The 27,249-nt window shown below is 38.6% G+C and overlaps 2 protein-coding genes and 1 long non-coding RNA gene across 3 annotated transcripts; all 3 read left to right on the forward strand.

The window, feature by feature from the left end:
- The first annotated feature begins 1,484 nt into the window (after positions 1–1,484).
- On the forward strand, positions 1,485–6,764 carry LOC141598502 (uncharacterized). The gene is made up of 4 exons (XM_074418190.1): positions 1,485–1,684; positions 5,737–6,003; positions 6,101–6,322; positions 6,405–6,764. The coding sequence occupies exons 2-4, from the start codon at positions 5,743–5,745 to the stop codon at positions 6,702–6,704; spliced, it is 783 nt and encodes a 260-aa protein (XP_074274291.1). The 5' UTR covers positions 1,485–1,684; positions 5,737–5,742; the 3' UTR covers positions 6,705–6,764.
- Positions 3,637–5,434, forward strand: LOC141602226 (uncharacterized). Its single transcript, XM_074422530.1, has 2 exons — positions 3,637–3,902; positions 4,252–5,434. The coding sequence occupies exons 1-2, from the start codon at positions 3,637–3,639 to the stop codon at positions 5,432–5,434; spliced, it is 1,449 nt and encodes a 482-aa protein (XP_074278631.1).
- Positions 6,765–8,267: 1,503 nt separating the features above from the next.
- LOC141598504 (uncharacterized) lies at positions 8,268–8,770 on the forward strand. Its single transcript, XR_012523563.1, has 3 exons — positions 8,268–8,430; positions 8,529–8,601; positions 8,693–8,770. It is a non-coding gene; the product is annotated as an uncharacterized LOC141598504 (long non-coding RNA).
- Positions 8,771–27,249: the final 18,479 nt, after the last annotated feature.

The raw sequence follows: 27,249 nt of genomic DNA on the forward strand, positions 1-27,249 counted from the left end.
GGAGAAATGGTTCACACAACGAGTCAAATGTACTAATGAACAAGGAGAAAGGGTTCACACAATGAGTCACATTGACTAATGAACAAGGACAATTGGTTCACACAACGAGTCACAAGGACTAATGAACAAGGACAAGTGGTTCACACAACGAGTCACAAGGACTAAACAACAAGGATAAATGGTTTACACAATGAGTCACAAAGACAAGGATAAATGGTTTACACAAAGAGTCACAAGGACTAACAAACAAGAAAAATTTGTTCACACAACGAGTCACAAGAACTAATGAACAAGGAGAAATGGTTCACACAACGAGTCATATGGACTAATGAACAAGGAGAAAGGGTTGACACAACGAGTAACATGGACTAAAGAACAAGGACAAATGTTTTACACAATGAGTCACAAAGACAAGGATAAATGGTTTACACAACGAGTCACAAGGACTAATGAACAAGGACAAGCGGTTCACACAACAAGTCACAAGGACTAAAGTACAAGGATAAGTGGTTTACACAACGAGTCACAAAGACAAGGATAAATGGTTTACACAACGAGTCACATGGACTAATGAACAAGGAAAATTTGGTAACACAACGAGTCACAAGGGCTAATGAACAAGGTGAAAGGGTTCACACAACGAGTCACATAGACTAATGAACATGGACAACTGGTTCACACAACGAGTCACAAGGACTAATGAACAAGGACAAGCGGTTCACACAACGAGTCACAAGGACTAATGAACAAGGACAAGTGGTCCACACAACGAATCACAAGGACTAAAGAACAAGGATAAATGGTTTACATAACGAGTCACAAAGACAAGGATAAATGGTTTACACAACGAGTCACAAGGACTAATAAACAAGGAAAATTTGTTCACACAACGAGTCACAAGGACTAATGAACAAGGAGAAAGGGTTCACACAACAAGTCACATGGACTAATGAACAAGGACAACTGGTTCACAAAATGAGTCACAAGGACTAAAGAACAAGGATAAATGGTTTACACAACGAGTCACAAAGAAAAGGATAAATGGTTTACACAACGAGTCACATGGACTAATAAACAAGGAAAATTTGTTAACACAACGAGTCACAAGGACAAATTAACAAGGAGAAATGGTTCACACAACGAGTCAAATGGACTAACACTACTACAAAACCTGTCAAGGACATCAGTGGGTGGACATCTGATTTTTTAAAAATCTGATGTAATAATTATGCACATCATATTTTTTCAAAAAACCGATGTTCATATAAAGCTATGTACATCGGGTGTGTTTTTAAACCCATGCCCATTATTTCTGACCTTAATGGACATGTCGTTTCTAATAGAACCCATGTCTATTTAGTGGACAATTACATCGGCCTTACATAAGTCTGATGTTAACCCAATCTCCATTTTGCGCGCAAAAAAACTGCCTCCACAAATTCCCCTAATCTAATATAATTAATCCCCCCATCGCATGCACCTCCTACTTAGCTTATTCTGTCATTTTGTTTCCTTAATAATAAAAACCTAACCTAATTAATCACTCCACCTTCGTTCTCCATTCATTCATATATTCATTCATTCATTGATCACTCCGTCATTATTCTTCATCGTCTTCATCAGCAACCATCATCAGGCGTATTGTCGGCGGCAAGATCATCGTCTTACCATCATCTCAGATTAGGTATTTTTCTTCTTAATGTTTTTAATTTAGGGTTAATTTGATTGTTTTACTGTATTGTGTTATTTTATTTGTTCTATTTCCAGTTTTGTTTGAATAATGAATTATGGGCTCATAATAAATTGTTGTTTTGATAATCAAATTGGGGGTTTTTCCTAATACCTATTTACTGCATGCATTCCTGGTTAATATTGTAAGATTTTGATTTGCTTGCTTAATAACGAATAACAAATGTAACAGTGTGAATTAGGTTGTTTTTTTTATTCTATACTATGTCTACAACTGTTGTGTTTAGTTAGTAATCTACAGACTCTGTTGGGTGTAGAGGCAGGACGGAGGTTGAGTGAGTGAAAGGTAGAATAAGAAACAAATTTGGGATCCTGATTATACTTGCAGTATGTATTTGGGTCTTTAGTGGATTGTTAGTTATGGGGTAGACGATGTTAAGTATGTAGCTGTTTAGGTACTGATTTTTTAATTACTCGTCCCGAACTGTACAATAATATCGTATACTTTTGCAGTGAATCCTCAAAATAACCAAGGTGGATTGTTAATTATGCAGATTAGGAATATGGATCGCGAATGGATGTTGGTTGATCGGTTGGATCCTATATATAGGAAAGGGGTAGAGGATTTTGTTAGTCATGCTATCAATAATGCAGAGAATGTGGAACAGATTTTTTGTCCATGTGTTAAATGTGGAAATAATGAGTATGTAGATGCTGTAGAATTGAAAAGTCACCTCTTATGTAATGGTATTGACAAAAGTTATACAAGGTGGATTTGGCATGGGGAGGATGTGTTGCCTACTATGTGTAGTAATTTAGAGGATGATAGCAACTTTGAGGGAGATGATTTTGATGAAAATTACGATCGAGTAGACGATCTTATTAATGATTTAAAGCAATCCACTGAAGACCCAACTGAAATTGAGAGGTTTGATAGGCTGTTTGGTGATGCAATGAAACCCGTATATCCTGGTTCAAGTTTCACACGCCTATCTGCAACTTTAAAATTATATAGTTTAAAGGCGAAAAATGGATGGAGTGATAAAAGTTTCACAAGTTTGCTTGAATTGTTGGGGAAGATTTTACCCGATGGCAATGAACTCCCTAGACGTACCTATGATGCTAAGAAAATTTTGTGTCCAATGGGAGTTGATTATGTTAAGATACATGCATGTCGTAACGATCGCATTTTGTTTCGAAAAAGATTATAAAGATTTAGACAAATGTCCAAAGTGTGGTGCTTCACGTTACAAGTTGCCAAAAAAATTCCCAAAAAAATATAGGGGTCCCTGTTAAAGTTTTGTGGTATCTTCCCATTATCCCTAGATTTAAAAGAATGTTTTCAAATTTAAAAGATGCGAAGAACTTAACATGGCACGCTGATGGTAGAATTTCAGATGACAAAATTCGCCATCCTGGCGATTCAACACAAAGTGGAAAACCATTGATCATTTGTTTCGAATTTGGATCCGAGGATAGAAATTTAAGGCTTGGGCTATGTCTTGATGGTATGAATCCGTTTGGTAATCTAAGTAGTCAGTGGAGTACATGGCCTGTTTTGCTAACAATTTATAATCTGCCTCCTTGGTTATGCATGAAGCGTAAATATCTAATGATGTCACTACTGATTTCGGGGCCTAGGCAACCTGGAAATGATATAGATGTTTACCTAGAACCTTTGATTGATGACTTGAAGTTATTATGGGATGAAGGGGTAGAGGTATATGATGCTTATCGTCGTGAGACGTTTAATCTACGTGCCATGATATTTTGCACCATTAATGATTTCCCGGCTTATGGCAACCTATCGGGTTATCTTGTGAAAGGTGCTAAAGCGTGCCCGATTTGTGAGGAGGATACGATTTCGATCGTTTAGTTCATGGTGGAAAGAATGTTTACCTGTGTAACCGAAGATTGCTCCGCCGCTCACACCCTTATAGGAAAAAAATGAAGCCATTTAATGGGAAACAAGAACTTAGAAACCCTCCAAAAATTTTAAGCGGGAAAGAGGTTTATGAAAAAGTCAAAAACATTGAAAATAATTTTGGTAAACCATATAAGAGGACAAATAATGGGACCTTATACAAAAAGAAGTCTATATTTTGGGATTTACCATATTGGAAACATTTGTCCGTGAGACATTGTATTGATGTCATGCACGTGGAGAAAAATGTGTGTGATAGCATTATTGGCACACTCCTCAACATCATTTGGTAAAACCAAAGATGGTCTCAAAGCTAGACAAGATATGGTTGCTCAAAAGATACGACCAGAATTAGCACCACAACTTAGAGGTTCAAGAACCTATTTACCCCTGACTTGTTTTACTTTGTCACGAACTGAAAAAGAAGTGTCGTGAATGTTTATGGGGTGAAGGTACATGCAAGGCTATTCATCCAACATAAAAATCTTGTGTCTTTGTGAGTTAAAACTTGTAGGCTTGAAATCACATGATTGTCACACTTTAATGCAACAATTGCTTCCAGTAGCGCTTCGTGGAGTTCGCCTACTCTGTTCGGGAGCTATTATTAGACTTTGCTATTTTTTCAATGCAATATTTAGCAAAGTCGTTGACTCAGATACATTGAATTCTTTACAACGAGATGTTATTACTACTATGTGTCAACTTGAGATGTTTTTTCCTCCTTCCTTCTTCGATATAATGCAGCACCTAATTGTACATTTAGTGAGGGAAATTAAGATTTGTGGACCAGTTTTTTTAAGAAATATGTATCCATTTGAGCGATATATGAAACCCTTAGCCGGCTATGTAAGAAACCAAAACAGGCCAGAAGGATGTATGATTCAAGGGTATGTGGCGGAAGAGGCGCTGGACTTTGCCAATGACTACATGTCCGATGTTGAGTCTATTGGGCTTCCAACGTCTCGACATGAAGGAAGAATAGAGGGACAAGGTACCCTGGGAAGAAATGTAGTCACTGTCAATCCAGAAACCCTTGCTCAGGCACACTTTTATATTCTCCAACACATGGTCGATGTGCATCCATATTTAGAGAAGCATCAAACCCTTCTAAGTGCAGAAAATCCAGATAAAGGAGAAAGGTGGTTAACCATGGAGCATAATCGGTCATTCGTAAAATGGTTCACAAATGAAGTAGATATTGAGCTGATAAACGACCGTGAGAAAGTAAGCGATGAGGTAAGGTGGTTAGCCCATGGACCTGGGATGCATGTGTTAACTTATCAAGGTTATGACATCAATGGGTATTCGTTTTACACTAAGGATCAAGATGATAGAAGTACTATGCAAAATAGTGGGGTAGCTTTGATGGCTATGTCAATGAGTGTTGCTAGTGCTAAAGATAGTAGACCTGCTTATGATGCTCAGCCATATTTTGGTGTCATTAAAGAAATTTGGGAGCTAGACTATGTTCAGTTTAGGATACCTGTTTTTCGTTGTATGTGGGTTGAACATAGTAAGGGTGTTCGAGTTGATGAAATGGGCTTCACGCTGGTTGATTTTTCACGTGAAGGCTACAAATCAGAGCCATTCATTATGGCTAATCAGGCAAGACAAATCTTTTATGTTACAGATCCAGCGAATGGAAAGTGGTCGGTTGTTCTTCATGGTAAGAAGAAATTTCTGGGTAAGGAAATCATGGATGAAGTTGATGACGAATTGCCCCCTTTTTCTTCTGGATTGCCTACTTCTACAAGTACTGAAGACGTAGATGACTTTTATCTACGAGATGATCATCAAGAAGGGTTATGGGTTGACGATTAGCTAGTTATTGTTACAATCTGTAATTTACCTACTTATGTTTTTTTAAAGACTATCTCATAACTGCAATCTTGATTATTCTTTGGATTAAAACAGTAGGTTGTTTCTTTTACTATCAATATTAATAGTCTTGCTTATGTTCTATTCTTAAGACAATTTCATCAGCATTTTAATCTCTAAATTCTTAACTGTTGTTTATTGTTTCCCCAATAATTACTGTATGTATTCTGTACTCTATTATATTAGCTTGTTTTTATTAATTATTTTATGCCCCTCTGTTCCCTTTACCATAAATGTTGATGCAGGTCATCATGTCTTCTTTACCATCTACTAGTTCAGTTTCTAAGAGAAAAAGCAAGAGCGTAGTCCTTATGAAGGAGTTGACATTATTACGTGATCAAGGTATAAAGCTGACAGTAGATTTTGATGACGATGGTGAGCCTATTGGAAAGAATGGTGCTAAGTATACTAGTTATGTTGGTCTACTTGGACGCGCGAAAGTGCCAATCACTATTAAAACATGGAAGGATGTTGAAGAGGACCTTAAGGTGAAGATTTGGGAAGATGTTTTGGTAAGATCAGAAGTCCTTGCTAATGACTGTATCTTAACAAATATGTAGCTATAAAAACTTTGACTGTACAAGTTATTTACCAATTTTCTATTTGTAGACGATCTTTGACATTCCAGAGACAAAGTTGAAGCAAGTTATCAGCATTGCAAATACTACATGGACCAACTTTAAGGCAAAGTTGACTGCGCTTTACGTGTTCAGAAAACCCCCTAAAGGTCGAAAGTTGCCTGTTGAGACTGATCCGGTAAAGAAATATCCTTACTTAAAAACTGAGGTATGGCAGAGGTTTAAGGAGTCGCGCTTGACTGAAGAATTTCTAGTGAGTAGTCACCATTCAGTATATATTTTAATTTCTGTTCTGAAAATAACTATCATGCTTTTAAGTAACATATTTTTTGCAGGCTATCAGGACGGCAGCTTCTGATAGGCAGAAGAAGAACAAGTACCCCCACAGAATGTCTCGTGGGGGTTATCGGAAAACAAGGCAGAAATTGGAAGCAAAATTGAAAGAGAAAGAAAAGGAAAAAGAAGAAGCGGGCAACGATGAGTCGGGAGAATTATCTGATGAAACCCCAACTGTGATAAAACGGGGTGACTTGTGGATAGAGGGAAGAATAGGGAAAGATGGTGAATGTCTAAATCCGGAGACTAAAAAAAAAGTTGAAGAATATGTGAGTGTCACACTTTCTGACTATAGTTGATTTATTAATGTTATATATATTGCCTGAAATTAAATTTGTTGTGGCTCATAACTTCCAATCAGAAACTGGTGAAGGAAATGGTCAAGAAAAAGGAATTTGTACCGAGTGGGAAGGTTGATGAATTAACTAAGGTACTTGGAACTGCTGAGCATTATGGTCATGTAAGAGGTGTTGGGGGTCGAGTGGGGCATAAGCAATACTTTGGCACATGCCCCAGAAAGCCTGCAGCAGCAAAAAGTGAGGGAGGATTATCGCCGGAGTTTCTAGAGAAGCTGACCAAGCAGATCACTGAAAAAGTACAGGCCGATATTTATAAGAAAATGGAAATGATGGGAGAAAGAGTAACGAGAATATCGATTACTCCGTCCATAATGAAAAAGATGATGAGGTCGAGTACATTGATAACAAAGTATGCCCGATAAATTTCTTGATAATCCTGCCCCATCATTTGATGATATACCTGAGAAGGTAAATAAATAAGAAACAAGTCACCCGCACTTTTTGCTTAGAGTAGTTAATATTGTAGTAATGCTCATTTGTTTATCATTATTGTTCCTCGGGGATTTGAGTGCGAGCTATCTGTGCAAGATAATCGACTTGAAGAAGGTGGCAAATGGACGAGTATTCAAGACCACCGAGAAGGCATCGTATGTCACGGTAAACCAATTGGAGTAGAAAATTTAAGGGTATGCGTTTACGTTATCATGGAAGATATGGACGACATACCATTACCGTACTAACCGATGATTTTGCTCTTGTTGGTGATGCAATTGGTTCATTTCTTCTTTGGCCGAAGAATTTAATCACTTTGCGCTGCCAGGTATGAAAGTCATACTTAATTGAAAATTGCATAAGTATTTCAAAGATATGAAAGTGGTAATTATAGCTTCTCCATTTTTCTTAGGGGAATCTCGGAAGAAACGTGAGGCGAGACAGAGGCAAAGTCGGACAAAAACTCAAAATGCAAAAAGCGAAAGACAATTGAGAGTCCTAAGTCAAAAAAGGTAGAAAGTGGTAAGAGTAGAACAATTGATCAGTCAGTGGCAAGATCAAACAACAACTTGAAAACTCTTTTGGACCAAAAATTTGAGTCCAGACGATTAATGTCCAAGGTAGTCAGTATGATGGGCGATACTCAAGTAACTGATGTCTACTTGACCGAGGATGTCTTAGGATCTAAGCGAACGCTGCGCCTAGCCAAGGCGACATTCTTGCACTATTGAACATGGAGAAGCTTTCCCTTCCAGTCATTCAGACTTTTCTTGGGTATGTAATGACTCCGGATTTAAAATTGCATCTCATATATTTAGTTTGACATTGGTCATTGATTTTATCTTACAATTTTGGTTATACTTGTATGTTTATTGTTATAGGTACTTGTTTAGCGTCTGTGACATCAAAACGTATGGGTTCTTATGTCCAGAAGTGACTTCATTATTAGGCCATGCTCAAGATGATGCAATAACACTTATCTCTACAAGGATGCAAGCCTTGAAAAAAAAATTTACTTCGCTCCATATGGTGCTAAGTAAGTACTCAGCCTTACCGCCTCGTATTAAAAAATGTATCAACAGTTTGATTATTGATTATTATGTAATAAATTACAAATTATTCACAGGGATCATTGGATGCTCCTTGTATTTGACGTTGTTGATCGTAATCAAGTACTTTGGTTTGATTCAACGGGAAATTCAGTGCCTTCAAAGTTAAGAACCTACATTAATACGTAAGTTGAACTTGATAGTTATTATGCATGCACAATGTTATTTGAATGTCCATTTCGAACTATATTCGCGACAATTATTTATTGGAAACCTTATATAGAGCTATACGAGTGTACGGCTACAACGGTGGGGCAAGAAAGAGTTCTCAAACACCGCAATGGCTGAAAATTAATGTAAGTTCATTACTATATCAGATGTCTACTTGTTTTATTACGTTTAAATAGCAAAAAATGGTTGCTTTAATTTGCCGACATGCTGTTTTAGTGTGCTCGTCAAGAAGGTGATACAGAATGCGCGTACTACATAATGAGGTACATGCTGGAAATTGTGACTCGTTCAGACCGACGAAAGCTATCGATGAGGTCGATTACCCGAAATTTTAAAACTCTTGTATAATGTTTTCAAGTAATGTTTACCCCCTTGCCTGATCAACAGTAACTATGATAGCCTATGATGGCCTGCTTGTTGTCGCCTTGCCAAGTTTTACTACCATAAAATCCCATTATTGAGCTTCAGCTGTTTTAGTATTTGTGGTATTATATAAGACGTCGTCATGTGCATGATTTTCAGGTTTTTCAAGACAAAATGGCATATTCACAAGATGAAATCGATGAAGTTCGGGACTTGTGGGCGAACTATTTTACGAATGCCTAGTTGTAGTAGTAATCTATTAGTTTGATTCTGAAAACTCTGTTTGTCTCGGGATCTTGAAGGCCATGTTTTGTTGTCGTAAGAAACGTATTACGAAACCTTTGTTGGATTGTTTAAATTAGCTGCTTGAATTCAAACAATGTATGACGAACAACGTTTGTCAAAATTTGGTATGAATTTGATATGTTTGGTTGAATGGCCTCCAATTTGGGTAAGCCATCTATGAATGGAATATGGTTTGCCATTTATGAATGGCCTCTGTTTTGGATTAACAGTTCATTTGCATTAGAAGTACCATTTCCAATTTTTTTTTTTAAAAAATTGACAAAATAATGGACATCGGTTCAGCAGAAAATTGGATGTAAACCGTTTCTAAAACACATGAAGTTTTGGAAAAACTCTGATGTGTATGGGTACTAAAGGACATCAGATTTGGAAACTAACTGATGTACAAGATTGTAAAGGACATGGGATTATGAGTAAAATCTGATGTGTATCAATAATAATGGACATGGGATATATAAGAAATTCGATGTCCATCCAAGTAAAGGACATGGGATTATGAGTAAAATCTGATGTGTATCAACAATAATTGACATGGGATATATAAGAAATCCGATGTCCATCCAAAAATGGACATCGGTTGTAAATCCGATGTGCATTACTACCATAAGGACATGACCGAACTCTACATCGGAGCACTATCCCATGTCCATGACCCTAAAACTCCGATGTAGTAAAGGGTTCTTGTAGTAGTGTAATGAACAAGGAGAAAGGGTTCACACAATGAGTCACATTGACTAATGAACAAGGACAATTGGTTCACACAACGAGTCACAAGGACTAATGAACAAGGACAAGTGGTTCACACAACGAGTCACAAGGACTAAACAACAAGGATAAATGGTTTACACAATGAGTCACAAAGACAAGGATAAATGGTTTACACAAAGAGTCACAAGGACTAACAAACAAGAAAAATTTGTTCACACAACGAGTCACAAGAACTAATGAACAAGGAGAAATGGTTCACACAACGAGTCATATGGACTAATGAACAAGGAGAAAGGGTTGACACAACGAGTAACATGGACTAAAGAACAAGGACAAATGTTTTACACAATGAGTCACAAAGACAAGGATAAATGGTTTACACAACGAGTCACAAGGACTAATGAACAAGGACAAATGGTTCGCACACCGAAAATGATGCGAATAGCGGAAGCGGATTAATAGAAAAATAAAACAAAGGGATATTTGCCTTGAATTCATGGATAGAATTCAAGTCAATGGGATATTTACTCGGTGCTAGACCTATAACACGAGTAATGGGTGAGAATACTCAAGACCTATTGAATATTACTCGGGTTAAAGCTTGATCGCGTCAAACTCTAACGATTTTTGGCATGTAAACTACATACTCAAAAACAACAAAACACAAGTGTTTTCTTTTCTTATTCTTTCATATATTTCTTGGATGTCGAATGCAAAGATACAACCAGGCCTTATATAGCCTAATCACATGCTCAACATAACCGAAATAAGCATCTAAAAGGTCTAAATAAGTGCCACACTTATTAGACATTAAACCCTCTACTAATTAGACTTTAAGCCTCTTAATTGCTGAAATTAGTAGGCTATTAACTACTCTTAAATGCTGAAATACTAAACTAATTATTTGGAAATAATATTACTTCTAAATAATAAAACTAATTTACTAAGATATGACTTCTTTTAGAAAAGAAGTCTCGACACCACTTCCTTGGGCGCCAAAGAACTGCGTGATCTACTGCTTCGTCTGGGCATTAAACTGAACAGAGACGGGGACTGTTCATTACGACAACTTCCGGCATCATTTTCGTATCATCCGCCCTTTCTTCAAAAAGAATCGTCCCGATTCTTGAACCTATGATATGGGTTATCAAAAGTCGATCAACCCTCGAACTACCTCGTTCGAGTTTAACCTTTGAATTCCAATCGCAACCGGAAATTCAACCAACATCTTGACTTCGACACACCTTAAGACCGTTTGGGACCAAATTTTTTTTGTTTTCTCACGGATGAACAGTAACACGGCTGTGAACAGTAACTTTTTTTTTTTTTGTAATTTTTTTTTTGTCTCCGTCACGCCTTGAATAACAAATTACTAGAAACTTGTTCCCGAAATGCAAAACCGATTAACCCTCAAACTACCTGTTCAAGTTTAACCTTTGAACTCCAATCGCAATCGGAAATTCAACTAAAAATTGGCTTTGACATGTCTAGGACCGTCTCGATTATGGAAAATCAAGAGCCGAAGCTCTGATACCACTTATGATACGAAAATGATGCCGGAAGTTGTCGTAATGAACAGTCCCCGTCTCTGTTCAGTTTAATGCCCAGACGAAGCAGTAGATCACGCAGTTCTTTGGCGCCCAAGGAAGTGGTGTCGAGACTTCTTTTCTAAAAGAAGTCATATCTTAGTAAATTAGTTTTATTATTTAGAAGTAATATTATTTCCAAATAATTAGTTTAGTATTTCAGCATTTAAGAGTAGTTAATAGCCTACTAATTTCAGCAATTAAGAGGCTTAAAGTCTAATTAGTAGAGGGTTTAATGTCTAATAAGTGTGGCACTTATTTAGACCTTTTAGATGCTTATTTCGGTTATGTTGAGCATGTGATTAGGCTATATAAGGCCTGGTTGTATCTTTGCATTCGACATCCAAGAAATATATGAAAGAATAAGAAAAGAAAACACTTGTGTTTTGTTGTTTTTGAGTATGTAGTTTACATGCCAAAAATCGTTAGAGTTTGACGCGATCAAGCTTTAACCCGAGTAATATTCAATAGGTCTTGAGTATTCTCACCCATTACTCGTGTTATAGGTCTAGCACCGAGTAAATATCCCATTGACTTGAATTCTATCCATGAATTCAAGGCAAATATCCCTTTGTTTTATTTTTCTATTAATCCGCTTCCGCTATTCGCATCAGAAAACAAGGAAAAATTATTCACACAAGGAGTCACAAGGACTAATGAACAAGGAGAAAGGGTTCACACAACGAGTCACATAGACTAATGAACAAGGACAACTAGTTCACACAACGAGTCACAAGGACTAATGAAGAAGGACAAGCGGTTCACACAACGAGTCACAAGGACTAATGAACAAGGACAAGTTGTTCACACAACGAGTCACAAGGACTAATGAACATGGACAAATGGTTCACACAACGAAAACAAGGAAAAATTGTTCACACAACGAGTCACAAGGACTAGTGAACAAGGACAAATTGTTCACACAACGAGTCACAAGGACTAATGAACAAGTAAAACTGGTTCACACAATGAGTCACAAGGACTAATGAACAAGGACAAGCGGTTCACACAACGAGTCACAAGGACTAATGAACAAGGGCAAGCGGTCCACACAACGAGTCACAAGGACTAAAGAAAAAGGATAAATGGTTTACACAACGAGTCACAAAGACAAGGATATATGGTTTACACAACGAGTCACAAGGACTAATAAACAAGGAAAATTTGTTCACACAACGAGTCACAAGGACTAATGAACAAGGAGAAATGGTTCACACAACGAGTCACATGGACTAAGGAACAAGGAGAAAGGGTTCACACAACGAGTCACATGGACTAATGAACAAGGACAACTGGTTCACACAACGAGTCACAACTCACAAGGACTAATGAACAAGGACAAGCGGTTCACACAACGAGTCACAAGGACTAAAGAACAAGGATAAATGGTTTACACAATGAGTCACAAAGACAAGGATAAATGGTTTACACAACGAGTCACATGGACTAAAGAACAAGGAAAATTTGTTAACACAACGAGTCACAAGGGCTAATGAACAAGGAGAAAGGGTTCACACAACGAGTCACATGGACTAATGAACAAGGACAACTGGTTCACACAACGAGTCACAAGGACTAATGAACAAGGACAAGCGGTTCACACAACGAGTCACAAGGACTAATGAACAAAAACAAGCGGTCCACACAACGAGTCACAAGGACTAAAGAACAGGGATAAATGGTTTACACAACGAGTCACAAAGACAAGGATAAATGGTTTACACAACGAGTTACAAGGACTAATAAACAAGGAAAATTTGTTCACACAACGAGTCACAAGGACTAATGAACAAGGAGAAATGGTTCACACAACGAGTCACATGGACTAATGAACAAGGAGAAAGGGTTCACACAATGAGTCACATGGACTAATGAACAAGGACAACTGGTTCACATAATGAGTCACAAGGACTAAAGAACAAGGATAAATGGTTTACACAACGAGTCACAAAGACAAGGATAAATGGTGTACACAACGAGTCACAAGGACGAATGAACAAGGACAAATAGTTCACACAACGAAAACAAGGAAAAATTATTCACACAACGAGTCACAAGGACTAATGAACAAGGACAAATTGTTCACACAACGAGTCACAAGGACTAATAAACAAGGAGAAAGGGTTCACACAACGAGTCACATGGACTAATGAACAAGGACAACTGGTTCACACAACGAGTCACAAGGACTAATAAACAAGGACAAGCGGTTCACAAAACGAGTCACAAGAACTAATGAACAAGGACAAGCGGTTCACACAACGAGTGACAAGGACTAAAGAACAAGGATAAATGGTTTACACAACGAGTCACAAAGACAAGGATAAATGGTTTACACAACGAGTCACAAGGACTAATAAACAAGGAAAATTTGATCACACAACGAGTCACAAGGACTAATGAACAAGGAGAAATGGTTCACACAACAAGTCACATGGACTAATGAACAAGGAGAAAGGGTTCACACAACGAGTCACATGGACTAATGAACAAGGACAACTGGTTCACACAATGAGTCACAAGGACTAAAGAACAAGGATAAATGGTTTACACAACGAGTCACAAAGACAAGGATAAATGGTTTACACAACGAGTCACATGGACTAATAAACAAGGAAAATTTGTTAACACAAAGAGTCACAAGGACTAATTAACAAGGAGAAATGGTTCACACAACGAGTCAAATGGACTAATGAACAAGGAGAAAGGGTTCACACAATGAGTCACATTGACTAATGAACAAGGACAATTGGTTCACACAACGAGTCACAAGGACTAATGAACAAGGACAAGCGGTCACACAACGAGTCAGAAGGACTAAAGAACAAGGATAAATGGTTTACACAATGAGTCACAAAGACAAGGATAAATGGTCTACACAAAGAGTCACAAGGACTAACAAACAAGAAATTTTTTTTCACACAACGAGTCACAAGAACTAATGAACAAGGAGAAATAGTTCACACAACGAGTTATTTGGACTAATGAACAAGGAGAAAGGATTGACACAACGAGTAACATGGACTAATGAACAAGGACAACTGGTTCACACAACGAGTCACAAGGACTAATGAACAAGGACAAATGGTTCACACAACGAGTCACAAGGACTAAAGAACACGGACAAATGCTTTACACAACGAGTCACAAAGACAAGGATAAATGGTTTACACAACGAGTCACAAGGACTAATGAAAAGGAGAAATGGTTCGCACAACGAAAACAAGGAAAATTGGTTCACACAACGTGTCACAAGGACTAATGAACAAGGAGAAATTATTCACACAACGAGTCACAAGGACTAATGAACAAGGAGAAAGGGTTCACACAACGAGTCACATGGAATAATGAACAAGGACAACTGGTTCACAGAAAGAGTCACAAGGACTAATGAACAAGGACAAGCGATTCACACAACGAGTCACAAGGACTAATGAACAAGGACAAGCGGTCCACACAACGAGTCACAAGGACTAAAGAACAAGGATAAATGGTTTACACAACGAGTCATAAAGACAAGGATAAATGGTTTACAAAACGAGTCACAAGGACTAATAAACAAGGAAAATTTGTTCACACAACGAGTCACAAGGACTAATGAACAAGGACAAGCGGTCCACACAACGAGTCACAAGGACTAAAGAACAAGGATAAATGGTTTACACAACGAGTCACAAGGACTAATAAACAAGGAAAATTTGTTCACACAACGAGTCACAAAGACTAATGAACAAGGAGAAATGGTTCACACAACGAGTCACATGGACTAATGAACAAGGTGAAAGGGTTCACACAACGAGTCACATGGACTAATGAACAAGGACAACTGGTTCACACAACGAGTCACAAGGACTAATGAACAAGGACAAGCGGTTCACACAACAAGTCACAAGGACTAAAGAACAAGGATAAATGGTTTACACAACGAGTCACAAAGACAAGGATAAATGGTTTACACAACGAGTCACATGGACTAATGAACAAGGAAAATTTGTTAACACAACGAGTCACAAGGGCTAATGAACAAGGTGAAAGGGTTCACACAACGAGTCACATAGACTAATGAACATGGACAACTGGTTCACACAACGAGTCACAAGGACTAATGAACAAGGACAAGCGGTTCACACAACGAGTCACAAGGACTAATGAACAAGGACAAGCGGTCCACACAACGAATCACAAGGACTAAAGAACAAGGATAAATGGTTTACATAACGAGTCACAAAGACAAGGATAAATGGTTTACACAACGAGTCACAAGGACTAATAAACAAGGAAAATTTGTTCACACAACGAGTTACAAGGACTAATGAACAAGGAGAAATGGTTCACACAACGAGTCATATGGACTAATGAACAAAGAGAAAGGGTTCACACAACGAGTCACATGGACTAATGAACAAAGAGAAAGGGTTCACACAACAAGTCACATGGACTAATGAACAAGGACAACTGGTTCACAAAATGAGTCACAAGGACTAAAGAACAAGGATAAATGGTTTACACAACGAGTCACAAAGAAAAGGATAAATGGTTTACACAACGAGTCACATGGACTAATAAACAAGGAAAATTTGTTAACACAACGAGTCACAAGGACAAATTAAAAAGGAGAAATGGTTCACACAACGAGTCAAATGGACTAATGAACAAGGAGAAAGGGTTCACACAATGAGTCACATTGACTAATGAACAAGGACAATTGGTTCACACAACGAGTCACAAGGACTAATGAACAAGGACAAGTGGTTCACACAACGAGTCACAAGGACTAAACAACAAGGATAAATGGTTTACACAATGAGTCACAAAGACAAGGATAAATGGTTTACACAAAGAGTCACAAGGACTAACAAACAAGAAAAATTTGTTCACACAACGAGTCACAAGAACTAATGAACAAGGAGAAATGGTTCACACAACGAGTCATATGGACTAATGAACAAGGAGAAAGGGTTGACACAACGAGTAACATGGACTAAAGAACAAGGACAAATGTTTTACACAATGAGTCACAAAGACAAGGATAAATGGTTTACACAACGAGTCACAAGGACTAATGAACAAGGACAAATGGTTCGCACAACGAAAACAAGGAAAAATTATTCACACAAGGAGTCACAAGGACTAATGAACAAGGACAAATTGTTCACACAACGAGTCACAAGGACTAATGAACAAGGAGAAAGGGTTCACACAACGAGTCACATAGACTAATGAACAAGGACAACTGGTTCACACAACGAGTCACAAGGACTAATGAAGAAGGACAAGCGGTTCACACAACGAGTCACAAGGACTAATGAACAAGGACAAGCTGTTCACACAACGAGTCACAAGTAACGAGTCACAAGGACTAAAGAACAAGGATAAATGGTTTACACAATGAGTCACAAAGACAAGGATAACTGGTTTACACAACGAGTCACATGGACTAATGAACAAGGAAAATTTGTTAACACAACGAGTCACAAGGGCTAATGAACAAGGAGAAAGGGTTCACACAACGAGTCACATGGACTAATGAACAAGGACAACTGGTTCACACAACGAGTCACAAGGACTAATGAACAAGGACAAGCGGTTCACACAACGAGTCACAAGGACTAATGAACAAGGACAAGCGGTCCACACAACGAGTCACAAGGACTAAAGAACAGGGATAAATGGTTTACACAACGAGACACAAAGACAAGGATAAATGGTTTACACAACGAGTTACAAGGACTAATAAACAAGGAAAATTTGTTCACACAACGAGTCACAAGGACTAATGAACAAGGAGAAATGGTTCACACAACGAGTCACATGGACTAATGAACAAGGAGAAAGGGTTCACACAATGAGTCACATGGACAAATGAACAAGGACAACTGGTTCACATAAAGAGTCACAAGGACTAAAGAACAAGGATAAATGGTTTACACAACGAGTCACCAAGACAAGGATAAATGGTTTACACAACGAGTCACAAGGACTAATGAACAAGGACAAATAGTTCACACAACGAAAACATGGAAAAATTATTCACACAACGAGTCACAAGGACTAATGAACAAGGACAAATTGTTCACACAACGAGTCACAAGGACTAATAAACAAGGAGAAAGGGTTCACACAACGAGTCACATGGACTAATGAACAAGGACAACTGGTTCACACAACAAGTCACATGGACTAATGAACAAGGAGAAAGGGTTCACAGAACGAGTCACATGGACTAATGAACAAGGACAACTGGTTCACACAATGAGTAACAAGGACTAAAGAACAAGGATAAATGGTTTACACAACGAGTCACAAAGACAAGGATAAATGGTTTACACAACGAGTCACATGGACTAAAAAACAAGGAAAATTTGTTAACACAAAGAGTCACAAGGACTAATTAACAAGGAGAAATGGTTCACACAACGAGTCAAATGGACTAATGAACAAGGAGAAAGGGTTCACACAATGAGTCACATTGACTAATGAACAAGGACAATTGGTTCACACAACGAGTCACAAGGACTAATGAACAAGGACAAGCGGTTCACACAACGAGTCAGAAGGACTAACAAACAAGGATAAATGGTTTACACAATGAGTCACAAAGACAAGGATAAATGGTCTACACAAAGAGTTATAAGGACTAACAAACAAGAAAATTTTTTTCACACAACGAGTCACAAGAACTAATGAACAAGGAGAAATGGTTCACACAACGAGTTATATGGACTAATGAACAAGGAGAAAGGGTTGACACAACGAGTAACAAGGACTAGTGAACAAGGACAAATTGTTCACACAACGAGTCACAAGGACTACTGAACAAGGAGAAAGGGTTCACACAACTAGTCACATGGACTAATGAACAAGGAAAACTGGTTCACAGAACGAGTCATAAGGACTAATGAACAAGGACAAGCGGTTCACACAACTAGTCACAATGACTAATGAACAAGGGCAAGCGGTCCACACAACGAGTCACAAGGACTAAAGAAAAAGGATAAATGGTTTACACAACGATTCACAAAGACAAGGATAAATGGTTTACACAATGAGTCACAAAGACAAGGATAAATGGTCTACACAAAGAGTCACAAGGACTAACAAACAAGAAATTTTTTTTCACACAACGAGTCACAAGAACTAATGAACAAGGAGAAATAGTTCACACAACGAGTTATTTGGACTAATGAACAAGGAGAAAGGATTGACACAACGAGTAACATGGACTAATGAACAAGGACAACTGGTTCACACAACGAGTCACAAGGACTAATGAACAAGGACAAATGGTTCACACAACGAGTCACAAGGACTAAAGAACACGGACAAATGCTTTACACAACGAGTCACAAAGACAAGGATAAATGGTTTACACAACGAGTCACAAGGACTAATGAAAAGGAGAAATGGTTCGCACAACGAAAACAAGGAAAATTGGTTCACACAACGTGTCACAAGGACTAATGAACAAGGAGAAATTATTCACACAACGAGTCACAAGGACTAATGAACAAGGAGAAAGGGTTCACACAACGAGTCACATGGAATAATGAACAAGGACAACTCGGTTCACGTAAAGAGTCACAAGGACTAATGAACAAGGACAAGCGATTCACACAACGAGTCACAAGGACTAATGAACAAGGACAAGCGGTCCACACAACGAGTCACAAGGACTAAAGAACAAGGATAAATGGTTTACACAACGAGTCATAAAGACAAGGATAAATGGTTTACAAAACGAGTCACAAGGACTAATAAACAAGGAAAATTTGTTCACACAACGAGTCACAAGGACTAATGAACAAGGACAAGCGGTCCACACAACGAGTCACAAGGACTAAAGAACAAGGATAAATGGTTTACACAACGAGTCACAAGGACTAATAAACAAGGAAAATTTGTTCACACAACGAGTCACAAAGACTAATGAACAAGGAGAAATGGTTCACACAACGAGTCACATGGACTAATGAACAAGGTGAAAGGGTTCACACAACGAGTCACATGGACTAATGAACAAGGACAACTGGTTCACACAACGAGTCACAAGGACTAATGAACAAGGACAAGCGGTTCACACAACAAGTCACAAGGACTAAAGAACAAGGATAAATGGTTTACACAACGAGTCACAAAGACAAGGATAAATGGTTTACACAACGAGTCACATGGACTAATGAACAAGGAAAATTTGTTAACACAACGAGTCACAAGGGCTAATGAACAAGGTGAAAGGGTTCACACAACGAGTCACATAGACTAATGAACATGGACAACTGGTTCACACAACGAGTCACAAGGACTAATGAACAAGGACAAGCGGTTCACACAACGAGTCACAAGGACTAATGAACAAGGACAAGCGGTCCACACAACGAATCACAAGGACTAAAGAACAAGGATAAATGGTTTACATAACGAGTCACAAAGACAAGGATAAATGGTTTACACAACGAGTCACAAGGACTAATAAACAAGGAAAATTTGTTCACACAACGAGTTACAAGGACTAATGAACAAGGAGAAATGGTTCACACAACGAGTCATATGGACTAATGAACAAAGAGAAAGGGTTCACACAACGAGTCACATGGACTAATGAACAAAGAGAAAGGGTTCACACAACAAGTCACATGGACTAATGAACAAGGACAACTGGTTCACAAAATGAGTCACAAGGACTAAAGAACAAGGATAAATGGTTTACACAACGAGTCACAAAGAAAAGGATAAATGGTTTACACAACGAGTCACATGGACTAATAAACAAGGAAAATTTGTTAACACAACGAGTCACAAGGACAAATTAAAAAGGAGAAATGGTTCACACAACGAGTCAAATGGACTAATGAACAAGGAGAAAGGGTTCACACAATGAGTCACATTGACTAATGAACAAGGACAATTGGTTCACACAACGAGTCACAAGGACTAATGAACAAGGACAAGTGGTTCACACAACGAGTCACAAGGACTAAACAACAAGGATAAATGGTTTACACAATGAGTCACAAAGACAAGGATAAATGGTTTACACAAAGAGTCACAAGGACTAACAAACAAGAAAAATTTGTTCACACAACGAGTCACAAGAACTAATGAACAAGGAGAAATGGTTCACACAACGAGTCATATGGACTAATGAACAAGGAGAAAGGGTTGACACAACGAGTAACATGGACTAAAGAACAAGGACAAATGTTTTACACAATGAGTCACAAAGACAAGGATAAATGGTTTACACAACGAGTCACAAGGACTAATGAACAAGGACAAATGGTTCGCACAACGAAAACAAGGAAAAATTATTCACACAAGGAGTCACAAGGACTAATGAACAAGGACAAATTGTTCACACAACGAGTCACAAGGACTAATGAACAAGGAGAAAGGGTTCACACAACGAGTCACATAGACTAATGAACAAGGACAACTGGTTCACACAACGAGTCACAAGGACTAATGAAGAAGGACAAGCGGTTCACACAACGAGTCACAAGGACTAATGAACAAGGACAAGCTGTTCACACAACGAGTCACAAGTAACGAGTCACAAGGACTAAAGAACAAGGATAAATGGTTTACACAATGAGTCACAAAGACAAGGATAAATGGTTTACACAACGAGTCATATGGACTAATGAACAAGGAAAATTTGTTAACACAACGAGTCACAAGGGCTAATGAACAAGGAGAAAGGGTTCACACAACGAGTCACATGGACTAATGAACAAGGACAACTGGTTCACACAACGAGTCACAAGGACTAATGAACAAGGACAAGCGGTTCACACAACGAGTCACAAGGACTAATGAACAAGGACAAGCGGTCCACACAACGAGTCACAAGGACTAAAGAACAGGGATAAATGGTTTACACAACGAGACACAAAGACAAGGATAAATGGTTTACACAACGAGTTACAAGGACTAATAAACAAGGAAAATTTGTTCACACAACGAGTCACAAGGACTAATGAACAAGGAGAAATGGTTCACACAACGAGTCACATGGACTAATGAACAAGGAGAAAGGGTTCACACAATGAGTCACATGGACAAATGAACAAGGACAACTGGTTCACATAAAGAGTCACAAGGACTAAAGAACAAGGATAAATGGTTTACACAACGAGTCACCAAGACAAGGATAAATGGTTTACACAACGAGTCACAAGGACTAATGAACAAGGACAAATAGTTCACACAACGAAAACAAGGAAAAATTATTCACACAACGAGTCACAAGGACTAATGAACAAGGACAAATTGTTCACACAACGAGTCACAAGGACTAATAAACAAGGAGAAAGGGTTCACACAACGAGTCACATGGACTAATGAACAAGGACAACTGGTTCACACAACAAGTCACATGGACTAATGAACAAGGAGAAAGGGCTCACACAACGAGTCACATGGACTAATGAACAAGGACAACTGGTTCACACAATGAGTCACAAGGACTAAAGAACAAGGATAAATGGTTTACACAACGAGTCACAAAGACAAGGATAAATGGTTTACACAACGAGTCACATGGACTAAAAAACAAGGAAAATTTGTTAACACAAAGAGTCACAAGGACTAATTAACAAGGAGAAATGGTTCACACAACGAGTCAAATGGACTAATGAACAAGGAGAAAGGGTTCACACAATGAGTCACATTGACTAATGAACAAGGACAATTGGTTCACACAACGAGTCACAAGGACTAATGAACAAGGACAAGCGGTTCACACAACGAGTCAGAAGGACTAACAAACAAGGATAAATGGTTTACACAATGAGTCACAAAGACAAGGATAAATGGTCTACACAAAGAGTTATAAGGACTAACAAACAAGAAAATTTTTTTCACACAACGAGTCACAAGAACTAATGAACAAGGAGAAATGGTTCACACAACGAGTTATATGGACTAATGAACAAGGAGAAAGGGTTGACACAACGAGTAACAAGGACTAGTGAACAAGGACAAATTGTTCACACAACGAGTCACAAGGACTACTGAACAAGGAGAAAGGGTTCACACAACTAGTCACATGGACTAATGAACAAGGAAAACGGTTCGTAACGAGTCATAAGGACTAATGAACAAGGACAAGCGGTTCACACAACTAGTCACAATGACTAATGAACAAGGGCAAGCGGTCCACACAACGAGTCACAAGGACTAAAGAAAAAGGATAAATGGTTTACACAACGATTCACAAAGACAAGGATATATGGTTTACACAACGAGTCACAAGGACTAATAAACAAGGAAAATTTGTTCACACAACGAGTCACAAGGACTAATGAACAAGGAGAAATGGTTCACACAACAAGTCACATGGACTAATGAACAAGGAGAAAGGGTTCACACAACGAGTCACATGGACTAATGAACAAGGACAACTGGTTCACACAATGAGTCACAAGGACTAAAGAACAAGGATAAATGGTTTACACAACGAGTCACAAAGACAAGGATAAATGGTTTACACAACGAGTCACATGGACTAAAAAACAAGGAAAATTTGTTAACACAAAGAGTCACAAGGACTAATTAACAAGGAGAAATGGTTCACACAACGAGTCAAATGGACTAATGAACAAGGAGAAAGGGTTCACACAATGAGTCACATTGACTAATGAACAAGGACAATTGGTTCACACAACGAGTCACAAGGACTAATGAACAAGGACAAGCGGTTCACACAACGAGTCAGAAGGACTAACAAACAAGGATAAATGGTTTACACAATGAGTCACAAAGACAAGGATAAATGGTCTACACAAAGAGTCATAAGGACTAACAAACAAGAAAATTTTTTTCACACAACGAGTCACAAGAACTAATGAACAAGGAGAAATGGTTCACACAACGAGTTATATGGACTAATGAACAAGGAGAAAGGGTTGACACAACGAGTAACAAGGACTAGTGAACAAGGACAAATTGTTCACACAACGAGTCACAAGGACTAATGAACAAGGAGAAAGGGTTCACACAACGAGTCACATGGACTAATGAACAAGGAAAACTGGTTCACACAACGAGTCATAAGGACTAATGAACAAGGACAAGCGGTTCACACAACTAGTCACAAGGACTAATGAACAAGGGCAAGCGGTCCACACAACGAGTCACAAGGACTAAAGAAAAAGGATAAATGGTTTACACAACGATTCACAAAGACAAGGATATATGGTTTACACAACGAGTCACAAGGACTAATAAACAAGGAAAATTTGTTCACACAACGAGTCACAAGGACTAATGAACAAGGAGAAATGGTTCACACAATGAGTCACATGGACTAATGAACAAGGAGAAAGGGTTCACACAACGAGTCACATGGACTAATGAACAAGGACAACTGGTTCACACAACGAGTCACAACTCACAAGGACTAATGAACAAGGACAAGCGGTTCACACAACGAGTCACAAGGACTAAAGAACAAGGATAAAGGGTTTACACAATGAGTCACAAAGACAAGGATAAATGGTTTACACAACGAGTCACATGGACTAATGAAAAAGGAAAATTTGTTAACACAACGAGTCACAAGGGCTAATGAACAAGGAGAAAGGGTTCACACAACGAGTCACATGGACTAATGAACAAGGACAACTGGTTCACACAACGAGTCACATCGACTAATGAACAAGGACAAGCGGTTCACACAACGAGTCACAAGGACTAATGAACAAGGACAAGCGATCCACACAACGAGTCACAAGGACTAAAGAACAGGGATAAATGGTTTACACAACGAGTCACAAAGACAAGGATAAATGGTTTACACAACGAGTTACAAGGACTAATAAACAAGGAAAATTTGTTCACACAACGAGTCACAAGGACTAATGAACAAGGAGAAATGGTTCACACAATGAGTCACATGGACTAATGAACAAGGAGAAAGGGTTCACACAACGAGTCACATGGACTAATGAACAAGGACAACTGGTTCACACAACGAGTCACAACTCACAAGGACTAATGAACAAGGACAAGCGGTTCACACAACGAGTCACAAGGACTAAAGAACAAGGATAAAGGGTTTACACAATGAGTCACAAAGACAAGGATAAATGGTTTACACAACGAGTCACATGGACTAATGAAAAAGGAAAATTTGTTAACACAACGAGTCACAAGGGCTAATGAACAAGGAGAAAGGGTTCACACAACGAGTCACATGGACTAATGAACAAGGACAACTGGTTCACACAACGAGTCACATCGACTAATGAACAAGGACAAGCGGTTCACACAACGAGTCACAAGGACTAATGAACAAGGACAAGCGATCCACACAACGAGTCACAAGGACTAAAGAACAGGGATAAATGGTTTACACAACGAGTCACAAAGACAAGGATAAATGGTTTACACAACGAGTTACAAGGACTAATAAACAAGGAAAATTTGGTCACACAACGAGTCACAAGGACTAATGAACAAGGAGAAATGGTTCACACAACGAGTCACATGGACTAATGAACAAGGAGAAAGGGTTCACACAATGAGTCACATGGACTAATGAACAAGGACAACTGGTTCACATAATGAGTCACAAGGACTAAAGAACAAGGATAAATGGTTTACACAACGAGTCACAACGACAAGGATAAATGGTTTACACAACGAGTCACAAGGACTAATGAACAAGGACAAATAGTTCACACAACGAAAACAAGGAAAAATTATTCACACAACGAGTCACAAGGACTAATGAACAAGGACAAATTGTTCACACAACGAGTCACAAGGACTAATAAACAAGGAGAAAGGGTTCACACATCGAGTCACATGGACTAATGAACAAGGACAACTGGTTCACACAACGAGTCACAAGGACTAATGAACAAGGACAAGCGGTTCACAAAACGAGTCACAAGAACTAATGAACAAGGACAAGCGGTTCACACAACGAGTGACAAGGACTAAAGAACAAGGATAAATGGTTTACACAACGAGTCACAAAGACAAGGATAAATGGTTTACACAACGAGTCACAAGGACTAATAAACAAGGAAAATTTGTTCACACAACGAGTCACAAGGACTAATGAACAAGGAGAAATGGTTCACACAACAAGTCACATGGACTAATGAACAAGGAGAAAGGGTTCACACAACGAGTCACATGGACTAATGAACAAGGACAACTGGTTCACACAATGAGTCACAAGGACTAAAGAACAAGGATAAATGGTTTACACAACGGTTAGTCACAAAGACAAGGATAAATGGTTTACACAACGAGTCACATGGACTAAAAAACAAGGAAAATTTGTTAACACAAAGAGTCACAAGGACTAATTAACAAGGAGAAATGGTTCACACAACGAGTCAAATGGACTAATGAACAAGGAGAAAGGGTTCACACAATGAGTCACATTGACTAATGAACAAGGACAATTGGTTCACACAACGAGTCACAAGGACTAATGAACAAGGACAAGCGGTTCACACAACGAGTCAGAAGGACTAACGAACAAGGATAAATGGTTTACACAATGAGTCACAAAGACAAGGATAAATGGTCTACACAAAGAGTCACAAGGACTAACAAACAAGAAAATTTTTTTCACACAACGAGTCACAAGAACTAATGAACAAGGGGAAATGGTTCACACAACGAGTTATATGGACTAATGAACAAGGAGAAAGGGTTGACACAACGAGTAACAAGGACTAGTGAACAAGGACAAATTGTTCACACAACGAGTCACAATGACTAATGAACAAGGAGAAAGGGTTCACACAACGAGTCACATGGACTAATGAACAAGGAAAACTGGTTCACACAACGAGTCACAAGGACTAATGAACAAGGACAAGCGGTTCACACAACCAGTCACAAGGACTAATGAACAAGGGCAAGCGGTCCACACAACGAGTCACAAGGACTAAAGAAAAAGGATAAATGGTTTACACAACGAGTCACAAAGACAAGGATATATGGTTTACACAACGAGTAACAAGGACTAATAAACAAGGAAAATTTGTTCACACAACGAGTCACAAGGACTAATGAACAAGGAGAAATGGTTCACACAATGAGTCACATGGACTAATGAACAAGGAGAAAGGGTTCACACAACGAGTCACATGGACTAATGAACAAGGACAACTGGTTCACACAACGAGTCACAACTCACAAGGACTAATGAACAAGGACAAGCGGTTCACACAACGAGTCACAAGGACTAAATGAAGCAAAAATAGCAACAACACCAAGCTCCATTTTCCACGGTTTTGGGCCATCTCTTAAAATGAGGTCCAATTCCAATTCCGTCTAAGAAGTCGTGCCTTTTTCCAGCATGGGATTAATCTTTGGTGAGTTTGGGACGTTTTTGTGTAGGAACTTGTATCCCAAAGCCGTTCCTATCATAGAGTTTGCCAAGCTTTAAAAACCGTGCGCAATCAGGACCATGGCTGGAGCATGCTTAGTTTTTTGTGCATTATGTCGCTATCAACCTTCCTCTTTTGTTCCAACAAAGCTCAAGGGACTTTTTGGCTGCAGCAAGGACTCTTACACGGTTTCCTCAAGCCCCATTTCAGTCCATATAATCATAAATAAGAAGTTGAGCTACAAACAAGGAAGATTGGACTATTAGTTTACTTTCTTTGCTTTATGTCCTTTTCATTTCAGCTTTGTCATAGCCTTGGCTGCCGTTTTTCTTGGTTGTTAGCTGCTATTTTTGTGACCTTTAGATGTACTTAGTAATCAAGGGTCAAGATTGTAAGCCTTGGTCTATATAAACCAAGCTAAGCACTTGAGAACATCAGATTTGAGTGAATTAAA

This window comes from Silene latifolia, chromosome 9 (genome assembly GCF_048544455.1).
Source record: "Silene latifolia isolate original U9 population chromosome 9, ASM4854445v1, whole genome shotgun sequence".
In the NCBI taxonomy this organism is placed as follows: domain Eukaryota; kingdom Viridiplantae; phylum Streptophyta; class Magnoliopsida; order Caryophyllales; family Caryophyllaceae; genus Silene; species Silene latifolia.